Source organism: Pleurodeles waltl, chromosome 9 (assembly GCF_031143425.1).
Source record: "Pleurodeles waltl isolate 20211129_DDA chromosome 9, aPleWal1.hap1.20221129, whole genome shotgun sequence".
NCBI classification, from domain to species: Eukaryota; Metazoa; Chordata; class Amphibia; order Caudata; family Salamandridae; genus Pleurodeles; species Pleurodeles waltl.
The window spans coordinates 422,314,031-422,329,865 of NC_090448.1; the positions used below are offsets into that span (position 1 = coordinate 422,314,031).

The following is a 15,835-nucleotide window of genomic DNA, read 5'->3' on the forward strand; positions in this document are numbered from 1 at the left end:
AAGGAGAGAATAAAAACGTGCATAATGCTAGCCTCCTTGTTTTTAATAAATCTGTGATTCTTTATACACTGAACCTATAAGTATCAACATTCCTCTGTATCCAACAGTGATTGTAGTAGGGTGATACTTTGCTTTGGACAGGTATGCCCAGACATAAGTGGCATTGGAATGCATTTTTTCGATATCAAGGTGATTCTTGATGATTCTGGGGTTTTCTATAGGATTGGTTTTGTCAACTGTGTTCTTGTGGTCTGTCAAACTCGTAATGAGGCCCATAGTCTTTAAAGTTGTCACTGATGTTGTAATTGTAGATGTTTACTGATGGGGCCAAAGGCAATATGGTCATCAGGGCTGTTGTGGCCGGTGTTTTACCTGAAGTTACAGTTGATGACTGTCCCTCAGCCAACATCATCAAAGATGCAGTCTCCGCTGACAGAGGCTCTGACAGTGGTCCTGTCAACAGCAATTATGTCAATATTTTTTCTTTTGAGACTGATTCCTGAGATATTCTCTTCTGTGGTGTAGGTGGCTCAGAAGACCACTTGTGGGCTGTTTACAAATGGCTTTTTTCAGTAAGTATGACTATTTGAGGAGTCACCAGAGATTTTCTAAAAGATGTTTTATGAGCTTTCCTTTGAGTTACCTCGTAAGTTGAGGAGTATTCTTCTGACGTAGATTTTGCAGAGCACTCAGTGTTAATGGCCCCGTTTTCGCTCTATACCTGAGGTCTCTGAAGTATTGTCATATTCCTTCTCAGAAGAACGAGTTTCTCCTGATATTGATAATTGGAACCATAATAACAGTTCACCTTCTCAGGCTTTTCGGGTTTTTGTAGAAAAGGTGCAAAATATTTTGCAATCTTTCGCCTTGAGGTTGCGATATAAACAACATATGCAGTCCTTGTGAGGGCCTTCAGAGCTGAAGCCTTTTCCTGGTAAAGGTTTCGCATAGTCTACAAATACATTTTTTAGAGGATTCAGGTATGATTAAGTCTTGTCAGTTAAGAAAGTCGAAAAATGGAGGGTTTTCTCTAAAAAAAAAAGAAATAAGCAAAAACAGCCAACTTCTCTCTCACTGTCTGAGCAGAGCTCAGGGGATTCCCTTCACACACAATGTGTAGACGAAATCTGAGTTATGGTGACCTGAGGGAGAAGGGTGAAGACTGTGCTGTATGCTGACTGACTGAAGTTTGGATTTTTTAAAGGTTGCCTCTGTGACTTTGTTAACGCTTTTCTATGTTTAATACAGCACTGCTCTCCATGGTTACCTCTAGGTTTAACAAAGCACTGCCCTCTATGGTTACCTTGAAACTGCAAGCTCAACGACTGGTACAATTTAAGGGTGTGAATATATTAATCGTCAAATGTTACAGAATTAATACTTGTACATTAAATAAATATATTTAAACCATTATATAATGCAATACACATTTAAGTAGGTAATGTATTGTAACTTTATTTTATTAATTCCTGGATAATATTTATTATCTTAAATGAGTGTACATTTATATTTTGCATTACAATATTTTAATTACTTTTTTGAAAGAATAATAATAAACATTATTAAACTACCTAATACCTTCCCACAGAAAGAGCTACTCTTCGAAGGTGGAGATGGCCGCCAAAGGTGAAAAGTTACTAATAGTAATTCTACACTTGAGACTTAATATATAGAAGGCAGCACCACTGCATCGGAAGGGGTGTAGACATACAGCCTACGCCTATTTGTAAGTTTCCACATTGCAATGGAGAATAGCAAAAAAGTGGAGAGTTTCACCTAGGAGTGGATCTACACATAAGTAAATCTCTATATGTACTTTTACCTTTGTGAATTGGGCCCTTTGGTTGGCCATCTTAACAGCTGCCCACTGTTTGTCTGAACACATGGAGGAAGGGCACCACAATCTGCCCCCCCATGTCTGGCCTCAAAACTCACTTTTCCATGCAGGAAAAGTGTCAGTCCTGTTCTCTACTGCCTGCTACAACTGTAATGGTGGTCCTTGTTTTCAGGTGGTAGTATTTAGGGGCAGAGTCTTGGGATTCAGTTTACTTAAGTCAGAGCTCGCAGAGAGTCCATCTCCCATGTTCAGTACTAAGTCATGCTTTCAGAGTTCTTGTACATTATTTATGTGCATGTCAGTCTGAAGACACTCTGGCCTCAATTTCAGGAGAAACATTTCTGTTGAGGTTCTTTTGTTTGCACGTTCAAGTTAATTAAATCATCAGTCGTACAATTCCAGAACGTTTGTGTTACTAAGACATTTAATCACATATTCAAAGTGTGAAAAATCTCATACTGACACATTTAGCTTGCCTGTGAGATTTATCAAGTCTGAAAGAAACCTGTGATACATACAAGGATTCGGTTAAATTTACATCTTTGACCTGAACTAAGAATCTCATCCACAATCTAACGTGTATTTTGGGAGAACATAAGAGAGCACAAAATCAGCTTGTAAAGTTGACCATTTGTGCTGAAACGAAAAAAATGGTCATGGCACGTGAAGTTGAAGTGATATTCCATACTGCAAAAAAAGATAATAGTGACACAGTTTAACAATCTGTTCTAGAAGTGTAGCATCGTCTGTGACAGATATGTATGTATGTATGTATGTATTGAGTATTTGTAAAGCGCATTCCAACCCGTGGGCATCGAAGCGCTGACTGAGGTGGGGCAGAATCCATATACCAAGGGACTCCCCAGTTATTGCGGGAAGAGCCACGTTTTAACCAATCTCCTAAATCTTAAATGGTTATGTTCTTGCCTAAGATTCAACGGGAGTGAATTCCAGATTTTGGCGGCCGCGATGGTAAACGCTTTATCTCCCCATTTCGCCTTCTTAGTACGGGAGGTTTGAATTCGATAGGCAGAAGCAGACCGCAACGGCCTATTAGGCCTATAGAATTGTAGCTTGGAGGTCAAAACGTTGGGCCCAATCCCATGGACAGCTTTATGAGTGATGCAGAGTGCCTTGAAAGAAAGCCGCTGGGCTACCGGAAGCCAATGAAGGCTTCTGAGGGAGCTCTTAGCAGAGGCCCCACGAGGTAACTTCAATACAAGCCTAGCCGCGGTGTTCTGCATCACCTGTAGCTTGTTGAGGGATGCTTTATCCAGGTTAAGCAGCAGCGCATTTCCATAGTCCAATCTAGAAATGACTAGAGCCAGAGTAGCGGCAATTCTACAGGAGGGTGGAATAAAAGGGAAAACTTTCTTTAATTTCTTCAGCATCCACATACAGGACTTAACTATCAGATTAACCTGCGGTTTAAATGACAGTTGGTCATCAAACAATAACCCTAAGTTTTTCGAGGTGGATCCTGGCTCCGGGAGGGTGCCGCATTTTTTCGGCCACCACATGGAAGACCAGAGATCCCTCTTCATCCCGAAACACAGGATTTCCGTTTTTTTCACAATTGAGTTTTAGCCAATTGGCTCTCATCCAATTGTTCACTGCTATCATACAAGCATTAAAGCGGATAGCCACTTCCTCCAAATCATTATCGATAGGGATGATGATCTGAGTGTCATCAGCATACAAGGTGGGAATGAAGCCGAAAGTACGAATTAATTCTGCCAGCGGTGCCACGTACACATTAAACAGCGTAGGGCTGAGTGACGAGCCCTGAGGGACCCCACACAGCAGCAGATAAGCTGGGGATCTAAAATCACCACTACTAACCGTAGCCCACCTGTCGGACAGAAAGGATTCAATCAGCTTGAGAGCTTGATCTCTTACACCAGCCTGGTGCAGACGATCTAATAGAATATGGGGGGCGATGGTATCAAATGCTGCAGACAAATCTAGCAAAACCAAAAAGACCCCTTGGCCCTCATCAACCAATCTGCGTATGGTGTCGGAAGATGCAATGAGAGCCGATTCCGTGCTATGCAATTTCCGAAAACCATGTTGCGCACTATCTAAGCCCTTAGTGGCTGACAGGAAATCAACTAATCCTTTATTGAGATGTTTTTCTAAAATTTTAGCCGCAAAGGGAAGAAGGGCTATAGGGCGTAGATTAGTCAAATCGTCAGGTTTACCAGTTTCCTTCTTTTTTAAAGGAATGATCGTAGTTTCTTTCCATGCCTTGGGGTACACACCTGTTATAAGAACTTCCTGAAAAATAGGGGTCAACATAGGTACCACTAAGTCGGGTACAAGTCGCAGGATAGCAGGAGGACAAGGATCCATAGGGGAGCCAGATTTGCATTCAAGTAAAAGCTTGTGCATGTCCTCTTTAGATGGCAATTTAAACCTAGATAATAAATGTGGCTCATCCAGCGACCCATGGGGTGTCAATCCCTGGCATGGGGGCACAATTGACCGTAAGGATAGGTTAACATATTCATCGTCCGACTCAAAACTAGAGTAGATGTTACGAATTTTACGTTCGAAAAAATTGGCAACTTTGTTGCAAAAGTCTTGGGAATTTTCACCTTTAGAAGTACCTAGGGGGGTGGTGAGGGCATTGATGGTTTTAAATAGTTCCTTAGAGGAATTGGCCGCCTCGCTAATTTTAAGTGTGAAATAATCCGATTTAGCTGTCAAACAAGCTTCTTTGTAAATTTTTAGAGCTGATTTAAGTTTCGCTCTCTCCTCATCCCGAGGGTTAAGTTTCCAGCAGCGCTCTTTCTGCCGGTATTTTCTTTGTAATATTTTAAGCTCTTTAGAGAACCAAGGTTGATTACGTTTTTTTGTAACGCGAGGAGCCGCAGCCCTCGCCGGTGCTAGCGAGTCCATTGCCTGAATGATGCCCTGATTAAATCTAGCAAGAGGGGGTAGAGTGGATACCTTAGGGTCATTCCAATTGTGCCTTAATGCGATTGCTAAAGGTTCTGATTTAATATTTTTCCATGGTCTCAACCATTTGTTCTGGGGAGTAGATATCGACGGCTGCTGCCTGACCAAAAATTTAAATGTCAGGAGAGAGTGATCCGTCCATTCTAATGGGGATGTTAGGAGATTAATTTCAACCTCAGAGTGGGCAAAAATCCCATCTAGGGTATGGCCGGCTCTATGAGTGGCCATCCCATTCTTTGGGACCCAATCCAGGACCGCCATCAAATTAAGAAATTCCACCACCCGCGGATCCGTCATATTATCAAAATGAATATTAAAGTCCCCTAGAATGATGGCTTTAGAGGCCATCATTAACGGTTCCAATAAGGAAGTCCAAATTGAAAGAAACTTGGAAATGGGGCCGGGGGGTCGATAGATTAACAAGCCTTCAAAAATAAGAGATTTGCCTAAAGAAAGTTTAAATGCCATAATTTCACAGACCTCCGGCATATGACTAGCATTATTCCAGGTACAAGTGAGCTCAGATCTACATATTATAGCCAAGCCTCCTCCTCTGCCTGTATTCCTATCCACTCTATAGAAGGAAAAGCCCATGGGGGCCGCCGCAATAAAATCGGGACCAGAGTCTGGCCTTGCCCAAGTTTCTGTCAGGAAAAGGCAGTCAATATTCAGGGAGAAAATTAGTTCATTAATTTCAAATTTATGTTTGGGGAGGGATCTAACATTAATAAGGGCAAAAGAGCCCGTCGATTTAAAGTCCCTAGTACTTTTGCCTGAGGCGTGTACTATGTTGTTGCCTCCTCCTCCCCACACTCCCTGAGTAGTCTGCCTTCCCGCCACAGAAGACGTTAATGCACTCCAATTACACTGTGCGCATTTCCAGGTATGAGCAACATCCATAGTGAGTGTGTTCATACATCGGGGGCCTGCCAAATTCTTAAGTTCCGTAATAGTATACCTGTACTTTGAAGTGCAAGACATAGGGTCCCTGGCCCTCAGGCCCGTACCGGCGCGGACGGGCGCAGACGGGCTTGCCTTTGGCGCGCCTTCGGCGCGCCAGCGGCGCGGCCGCGTTTCAGCCCTCATTTTATCCCCCTAGAAGAGGGGGGGCTATACCGCACACCGCGGTTTCTGCCGACCTGCAAACCGGAAGATATGTATGATCCAGTAGAACTCAGAAATATAATATATACCACAGAAATCATCAACACATTGTAATCTAAAATGTGTGGCTTCCAAACAAAGGGTTCTATCACTGAACAGGTCAAACTGACGATGGTAATCAAATGCTTATCGGTTTTGCCCTGAAAAGCTAACACATGATGATAGTTCTGCCAAAAGGCGATATGATTATTGTCATGCATTACCAGGGCACTGCAGTAGGACTCCTTAAATTGTTTACTATTGCTGCCATTCTTAATTTGGGCATCATTGTGGTATGTGCTTACATGTACTCCATTGACCAAATGTTACTTTTAAATCTCTTTGCCTCAAACCCTTCTCTTTTGCCTTCTACAATTACTATTTTGTCTAAGTTATACTATCATTACTGACTCAAACACAACTTCATCACAAAATCACTTGCCATTCCTTACAACATAGAAAATGTACTGAGGCATAAGATGCAAAATAAGATGTTCTTCTTAGGGCAAGTGGAAGCCACTGACTCCTAATCAGTAGCCCGCTCTCTATTTTTATCCCCTCATTACCAACAATTCATTTTTGCAACCTGGGTGTCCTCTTCCTTGGTGATTTAGCTCATATTCCTCACAGTATTACACTAGCAAAGAGAATCTCAGATTTCCTGAAGGTTTTCTGAATCGTTCTACCCTGGTTTCTTCCACAGCATTCACTCTGAAACACAAGAGGGAACATTAAGCCTTGTATACTGCAGCAACAACTTACAGAGAGTTTCCAACAAATATCTTAATGAAACTTCAGGGAACACTTTGTCTTTGCCCCTTCACAAACTTCGAGCACACAACTCATATCACTGCAGCAAGGAAATTGCTACACTCATTGATACCAAGAAATACATAAACGCCTAAGTGCAATATCTTGTCCAAAAAGCCCAGCAAGACCTTGCCGTTTGAGTTAGTGTTTATAACCTACAAGCAGCCAGACCCCAAAGTCCAGCCTCACTGAACCGGTTTTCTCTTTGTAAAACATAGTATGAGTGTTAAGTATAGCAAAAACTCCACACTCTGGAACTCTCTGTCTCTTCTTCTTATTTCACCTCTCCTAACCCCTCAACCTGACCATGTGAAATTCAGATTTCTCCGTTATGTTCTGAGATTGGCCTGCATACGTTCCAGGGCTTTCCTCTATGGTAATCTACCTCACTCCCATTCCTCCATCAAAACTTTGCTGTGCAAGTCCCTTAAACAAAATTCAATGATGATCTCAAGGCATACCACTTTTCTCAGCAGATGCTTTGCAAAATGCCTTCTGTCAGTGGTACTAGTCTGTTCTCTGTGTAGGGAAGTAGTGAGTATGAAAAACAGCGATCAGAGGCTGTGCAAAGAATTGAGAAGGCCATTTCCATGATGTAACCTTCAGCAAATTACCACTGCAGGTCATACAATGATACATTACACTGCAATTAGAACTTCCATCTTGCAATAAGCTGATATTTACGGCATGTACCTGCTATTACTGGTTTAAGATAGTTGCGATGTAAAGAGGACTCACCTTTGACCCAGAATTAAGAGACACATTATTTGTTTTACTATAGATCCTTCTGAAAAACAATATAATTAAATACCACAGTTCCCCTGACATAGCTTACACATTTGCAATAAGCAATGAGTTACTGGGTAAGCATTATTTTAGCCAAATCTATAAACATCTAGTGTACAATGTCATCCAATAATAAAGCTGCATCTTATATTTAATTCTACAAATGTTTACTTATTCACATCAGAACTGGGAAACAGTTAAATGCTTGAAAAGTAAATATCAAAATAACCTTATGTTGGGATGAGCTCCTCTGTACAGTGCACGATGCCTTCAGTTGTTGTTCTGCACCATCTCCAAACCACCACTGACCTTTGTCAGGTGAAGCCGCTGGCCCTGGGTTGTGTGAATGTGCTTCGCTGTCTCTGTTCCGCAGAGAGTGGCACCGGAGCGTGTCCTGATCTTCATTTGTGAAGGCTCTCCAGACAGCTTTTTAGAAAACATATTTGGATCTATGTTAATTTTTTTGAAGTAGGTTTAAACATGCAGTTTATTCATGACTAGACAGTTGCTTTTTGGTCCACTTATTCTTTTTTATTATACATATTTCCGGCTCCCTCTGTTTTAGCATGCAGTAAGAGTACCCTGCGTGGTTGGTAGCAAACCTTTGACCATAAGTAGCATGCCATTTGTTTGTGCTTGAGGTCATCTCACAATTGGCTAACACACTAGCAGCCACAGTAACATTACATGTAACATTACATGCTCCTATTAACGTCTTGGATAACAGCTTTGGAGATGTACAGTTACATGTTACAAAGATAAAGATATGATGTGACATAATCAATTCTACTGAACCTTTCCACACATCCTTTGAAGAAATGCTCGGAGTCAACTCCTCCATGTTCATAACCTGAGCTACCCACACTTTCTAAAATTTGAGCTGATATCCATATCTGGATTATATTACAATTTCCCCGTAGATATTCTACGACACCACAGACATGTATAGAGCCTTGGGCGCTCCAGAGAAAAGGACAACAAATACGTACTTACCGCCCTCTTCTTTGGGCTATAAAGTTAGGAATGTTGGAGATGTTAAGAATACAACAGACCTGCTAGAGAATCTTAGTGATGAAGAACAACAGAATGTAAACTTCCAACATTGTTTTTCAAATGTCCCTAATTCATTAGTCGAATTGCTCTACTTGCCATTTGGCATTCTATTGTTATGTTGCTTGGTTGCTGGGCTATGGAATTCTTTCTGCATATCTACTGCAAGCCATTTGAACATCAAAGTAGTGTCCCTTCAGGAAGCAAGTTTCCTAACATCTAATTTCTCTTACATCCTTTACTAACTGAAGGAGGCTTAAACATCATATGTGTTAGACCTGTGAGCCTTAGGATGGTCTTCCCCCTGACTTTTTGCCTCTTCTCCTCTATTTTTGCTAGACCTATTTGTGTTGGCCTTAGGACTCTGATCACTTGACCACAGCTAACCAGTCTTAAAGTGCATGTGCTCACTCCTTAAAACATGGTAATATATGCTTATTCCTCAACTGGCATAATTAATTTACCTATAAGTTCCTAGTAAAGTGCACTACATGTGCCCAGGACCTGTAAATTAAATGTTATTAGTGGGCCTACAGGACTGATGGTACCACCCACATAAGTAGCCTCTTAAAACATGTCTCAGGGCTGTCACTGAAGAGCCCGTCTGCGCAGTTTATAATGCCATGTTTACCTAGCAAAAGAAACCATTTGCCAGGCCCACACCTTCATCTTTAATACATGCAAGTCACCCCTAGAGAAGGCCTTGGACATCCCAGAAAGCAGGGTGCAATGTATTTAAAGAGCAGAGTATGCACATTTTTAGTTTTATATGTCCTGGTAGTTAAAAACTCTTAAATTTGTTTTTCACTACTGCAAGGCTTATCACTCCCATTGGGATAACATTGGAGTTGTCTTATTACATCTTATAAGTGTAACTTTCAAATGAGAAGAGATGATCCCTTCATGTTTGGTGTTTTGGAATCACAATTTAAAATCCCAACTTAAGGTGCAGTCAGACATTAAATTGTAATTCTGAAAATGCCACTGTTAGAAAGTTGGCATTTTCTTGCCTTAGCCATTTGGTGCCTGCAGCCTATCTCTGGTCACACGACTGGGCTGTGTATTTCTTCTAGATAGCCACACACAATGGAAGCCTAGGTGTGACTTAATGGGTCATCCTGGGCAGGATGGGAGAGAGAGCTAGACACAGATTTAATTACACCTGAATAGGCTATGTCCTATCCACACACAAAGGGCTTAACACCCCTGTATGGTCACTCCAGCCAGGGTAGGCGAGGAAGGGATTCCTTGTACTTCAAAGCACTTGTCTAGAATCTTCTCCCACCTTCCAGAACCACTGCACCAAGGTATAAATACTGGACCTTCAGTACACTTCTGGACTTGTGGATACTCTGCCAGAAACAAGGATTGCTGTGCTGCTGAAGGCCTGCCACTCAGTGGACTACTTTTTAGCTGGACTCCTGGTTTGCTGTACTGACCTGAACCTGCTGCCCTCCTGCCTGGGAGTGGGGAGGACTGGACCTTCATCTCTTCGTCCCAGAACCCAGAGTGACTCCAAGGGCTACTTGGCTGGCCTCCTAATCTGATGTCTGAGAAACAGAAAAGTCTTCCAAGCACCCTGCTCCTGCACCTGGACTCTACTCATTGTGAGTCTGCTCTGCCATGTGGTGCCACTCCAGTCCTAAATCCATGGAAGTGGGCCTTCAGTGCTATACTCCAGCAGAACCGATGCGTCCTCTGCTACGGGAGCAGAATCAACTCATCACCGCTGGTGCATGGAAAAAATCGACGCATCACCACGACTGCGTGGTTTGGAACCAGCACAACCAGGACTGGATCACCGCTGTGCCTCATGTCTCGAAACCAGTGCACTACCCTCAGAACTGACACTGCGGCGTTCTTCTTGGCATAAGGTCCTCATATCCTCATCAATGACGCAGTTCCGCATTGCAGCTCCTGTGCTTATCGGAACCAAAGCATCGCATCCACTGCCCAGCGCATCCTCGACATTGATGCATTGGGAACCCACAGAGTGGCCTCACCACACCTCAGAACCAAAGAATGGCTACTGTTGCGTGGAAACAAGAGACACATCCCCTTGACTGCGTGGTTTTGAACTGATGCATTGCTCTGCAACCCGGATTTAGGGTACTTTGGTTCAATGGGCCCAACTGGGTACCTGTAGTTGGCTCACGCTCCATCACAGTCGGCCTGAACTTTTGACTTTGTCTCGGTCTGTTGTGACCAGATATCCTCTTTTGGCGGTTCTTGCTTCTAAGCACTTTTTTACAATTTAATCTTTGAAAATTCATAACTCAAGTTCTGCTTATTGTTTTTTAGCGATTTGGCCTTGATTTATTTATTAAATTAGTTCTATTTTTATAAGTTGGTGAGAGATCCTCTCTTTACTGTTTTACTGCTTGAAGAGTTGCATAAATACTTTACACATAGGCCTCCAGGTTAAGCCTGACTGCTCTGTGCCAACCTACCAGGGGGTTGAGCACAGGTTAACTTGGGGTTTGCTTGTGCCTTATGCTGACTAGGATTGTGGTTGCTGCTTGGCCAGGGCTCACATCCCAGTCCACCAACAACCCAATTTCTAATAGCATGCACCCCATAATCCCTGTAGATCTGGTAGGGGCCTCTTCCACTCAGAGCTATGCACTGGACAAAATAGGAATAGCAACATTTTCTGGACACAATGCTTTCATTTAAAGAATCTGAAGCCTTGGTCAACACTGGAAACAAGGCCAGTAGTACAGAAACTGGAGACCTAGCAACAACATTGCAAGGAGGTTTTCCCTCCAAGCTGCGCTTACTAATAAGCAGTGAAATAGAGGAAAGGTGTACCGTCAAGCTGAGGTAATAATTAGTAGTGTAGAGCTGAAAATATGGAGCAAGATTCATATAAAATAAAACTGCAATACTGCGCAGAAACAAAGCAAAACTTGTTTTCAGTGAATGTGCACACTACTATAAAGTCAATATATGTGAGGCTACGTAGGGCAAACACCTATAGAAGAGCACATGCGAGGCGTTAAAACACATCACACCAGTGCCGGTCTCATTAAATCCACCTCTGAGTTACCCGTACAGGTAGCACTGAGAAGGGGGACTGCAGTAGGCCCAATACTGAGGATTTTTTTGGAACAATTGGCAATTCAGGTCCAAATATCACCTGTCATTCCTCGTTACCTCCTTGAATTTAACCCAAAGATTTTGCTTTCTTCTGTGGTACACCCTACTAGGAAACACCAGCAATGGCACTGTTGCTGCATTTTGGAGTTGGCTCAAAATAAGAAAAAAACTGTAAATCTCCCCACTAGTGATGAAACATACAACCTACAAATACAATGTTACCTAAACTCAACTGCATTGCTTCTCAAGGTCCCTTGCAATCTAATAGTTTCTGGAAAACCAGCTAAAGACTGTAGGCCACAATACCTTCTGATAAAGAGCGTACAAACTGAAATTTACAGTTTTTAAAAATACATACAATCCTAGTGTATAAAGTGGGAATACTGCCCCCATGATTATCAGAATGATGGCTCTTACCTTAATAAATAGCCATCTGATCAATGGTCACTGTCATCCAAGTGGTAAAATTAAAGATCTCTTTAATGTGATGTAAGGCAGAGGCAGTGAATACTGACTCAAAGCAAATTAAAATCCTAGTACTAATCACAGATAAATGCTGTGAACTTCAACTGCAAACCAAAAGTGTCTTCAAGACTTCTTACTGGGGGCACTACCAATTAACTAGTACTACATGTTTCCTTAAAGCTGTCACTTTTTGATTATGGTATTGCGCCACAACGCCAGGTGCAGGCACATGGGCAACTCCTGATCCTGCTCTGCTTCATAAGTAGGAGATGAGCAGAGCTTCTTGGTCGGCGGTAGGTGGCAGCTGCCATTCCTGCTGCGTCCTGCCACGTGGGCTGCAGTCTAGTCTAGCTTGCACCCCAGCGTTGAAAGCGCGGCGGTTCCTCTCTTCTGTATAGGCAAAAGAAGCTTGAAGGAACAGGAGATACATTTTGAAGGACGTTTCCTTAATTTCTGTGATGTCACTTCCCATTCCAAAAATCACTGTTGTTTAGCCAAGAAGATCAATCCAGGGTGGCACCATTTCTTTCTGTGCACTTCCTGTTTGAAACATTTAAAAATGGGCTGTTTTAAACATTCAATATGTAGATACACAGTTGAATTTCTATTCAACGGTTCATCACCCCAACAACTATTTTGTGTGCTTTGTCTGCTGTTTTCTCAGTTATTCCTTGATCCTGACTGGTAGAGTTCTCCGACTCACGATCATGCTTGGAGGTTTTTAGGCCAGAAGGCTTTTTCCTCAAATGACTGTCACCTTTTTCTGCAGACACTCCTTTCTTACATGTTATTCAATCATAGGAAGGCAAAGCAGCTACCAGAAGAAGCCAGCCATATCTTAGACAAGTCAGAGACAACCCCCAGAAGAGTTATTTGCATCCAGTCCTTATCACATGACTCTAAATTACCAATTTGTCTTTCTCCTGCCAAGAAATGATTTGACATAGCAGATGACTTCACTACAGCTGCTGTTGGTGGTGCAAAAAACTGAGTCTTGTGTTGTTTACCTATGTTAAGTGTTAATGGCTTTATTTACAGTTGTGGCTGTAATGAAGAATTCTGGAGGAAGAGAAGAACTAGGGTAGAACCACCAGAAGAATCTCCTCTACTAGAGAAACAGTATGTTGGAGAAAATTCCATTGGTTGATTCTCCTCTGGACATACCACTTCCTCCAAAAAACAGAGGATTTTTCCATGACCATCTAACTGTCAATTATGCTCCAACACCTTTACAGACTTTCTCAGTTTCTATCACACCAAAAAATTCAAGATTGTCACCTGGATGATGTTATCGACCACCAAAGAGGGAAACAAGCAAATGTTTGTAGCTCTCGAAGGTGCAGGAGCTGATAGTTTATAGTAGACGGTAAAGGTTGAGAGGAGTGGACATGTTATCAGAATCAAGGGCTTTCATTTGTCTTTAACGTAGCATACAGAATGTTACAATAGAGCAGTGCCTCACAACACCTCACTGTCAAGAGGTTCACCTTTTCATCAGATTAGATGACTGTTCATTCAGAACCTCTTTTTCATCTTATCAGTTTCATCCTAGTTTGTAAACCTTGGAAACATAGGGTTGTCAATGGATCAGTGTCTACAATATCTAAAGTATACAGATAAGTGCAAGTTAATTGAGGCAGTCCTCAATATCAGAAGTTCAAAGAAATACAAGAGAACTACTGGAGTTTTTTCTTGGTAGCCCAGTGCAAATCCAAAGGGGAGACATAATAATACAAAAATAAACTTACCTTATCGCCGTCTCCCGTCGTCTCGCTCCTGTTCGCTCGATGTGGTGTCCCAGCATTCACTGGGACACCAGCACTGGCTCCCCAGCAATCCTGGTGCTGCTTTTATGCTAAACCAAGCATGAAAATAGCATCTGGATTGACCTGACCAACTTGGACTGCTACAGTTTTCTAGCCCGGCTGTTAAACACCTAACCTTAGTGCGCATGTGTGTTTGGCCGACCTGAGACGCACAGCCAAACACACATGCGCACGTAGGTGCACTCTCTCCTCATCCCCCCTCCCCACTCCCAAAACCCAGCCCTCCCTGCACTGCTGGCTGAGCCAGCAGCAGAAAAATAAAACAACTATGGTATTATTTTTTTGCTGCTGGTTCAGCCAGGGGCGATGACGCTCCTTCACCATAGCGAATGAGCGACATACCATGCCAATAAGATAATGACAAGGTGTAATGTTTCACGTACACTGAAGCTGATAATTAACTTGTCTAAATACAGAACATTGGCATCGAGCGTATTGCTTAGGATCTTCAGTGGAATGGTAGCAGCAAAGATCCTAAGCCAGTGGGGGTTGGTAATATGAGCAGGGGAAGGGGCGGCCACATGGACACATGCACATTCACTCACAAACATGCATTCACACGCATACACACATTCACCCACCATTCACAAACACGTATGCACGCACCGATACACAGCACGCTTTCATGAATACATATACGTTCATACATACCCACATGCCTCCATCAAACATAACAAAAAAACTGCACCAGGCAGCAGCAGTGATATTGGGCTGTGGGTGGGAAGCCTTGGTGGTTCTAGACAATTTGGAAAGCTGTCTTCTCTCACCGGCTGACCTTCCCATGTATCAGCCAAAGAGAGGAAGCAGCATTCCCTTGCTCATCAGAGTGGGATAGGGTCAGTGAGACTGCAGACCCCGCTCCATTCTGCGGCAAGCATCACTGATGGACACTTGGGCCTAAGCACTTCACAGCTTAAAACTGAAGCTCCCGGCTCTGAGGCTATCAGTGACCCTCCTCCTCATCATGAAGGGGGGAGGACCACCAAGTGCTTTGCCGGGCTGAGAAGGTCATGCCCACGGGGCTGAGATATCTTCGGCCCAGCAAAGTTCTGCTCAGACAGCCAGGCACCTGCACGTTTAGCCCAAGTACATCCTAAGATGTCTGACGTGATCAAGAAGAGTGTTTGTCAGGTTGAACTTTGCTCAGCCAGACAGATGAACTTGGAAAAAAGTGGGGTGGCGGGGCTTCTCTGCCCTTAATAATGGGCCATCCCTGTCTTAAGCATTATCACACTACCAAAAGGCACCACACAGCTCCTGATATCGCCTAACTTAGAACGCCATACGACAATGTGCTTGAAAGCACACTTGTGCAAAATGTAGATCCTGGGGTCGTAGAACCATCAAATGATGAGAGACTCATCTGCATCCAGGCATGTATGCTTATTCACATCCATGTGTAAGTGCTAATATCTGTGAGGGAAGCTGACAGGGTGATATACATGGTGTTGTGAAGAAATCTGAAGGAATATAGTTCAGCAATATCAGGCATGCAGTACAACACTGCACTGTAAACACACCTTCTTCTGGCATCACAATATTGGGGTCTGAGTACCCAAAGTGACTGTCAGCATGATAACTGATTCTTAACGTAGTGGACTAACTCCTTACATATCTTAGATTGAAATTCATACTCCTCAAGAAAGCAGAATGTTCTTGCACCTATTTCCTGACTAGACCAGCAGATGACAGTACTGATCTCACTAAGTATGGATTCAGAGCTAGTGGCAGGTTTCCCATAGTACATGCTGTCTGCTCATGGGAGGAAATGGTCTCCCAAAGGCTTGTACATCATCTACAGCACAGGGAAGGACACCTCTGGTGCTTCACTGTGCCCAGGGCTTTTGTATATAGAATT

At 42.9% G+C, this 15,835-nt stretch overlaps 1 protein-coding gene across 1 annotated transcript in view; it reads right to left on the reverse strand.

Moving 5' to 3' along the window:
* Positions 1–15,835, reverse strand: part of LOC138259465 (uncharacterized) — a 215,348-nt gene that overhangs the window by 120,821 nt on the left and 78,692 nt on the right. Inside the window, exon 2 of the mRNA XM_069207226.1 lies at positions 7,767–7,963. Coding sequence (XP_069063327.1) covers positions 7,767–7,963 — 197 coding nt within the window. The remainder of the gene's footprint in view (positions 1–7,766; positions 7,964–15,835) is intronic.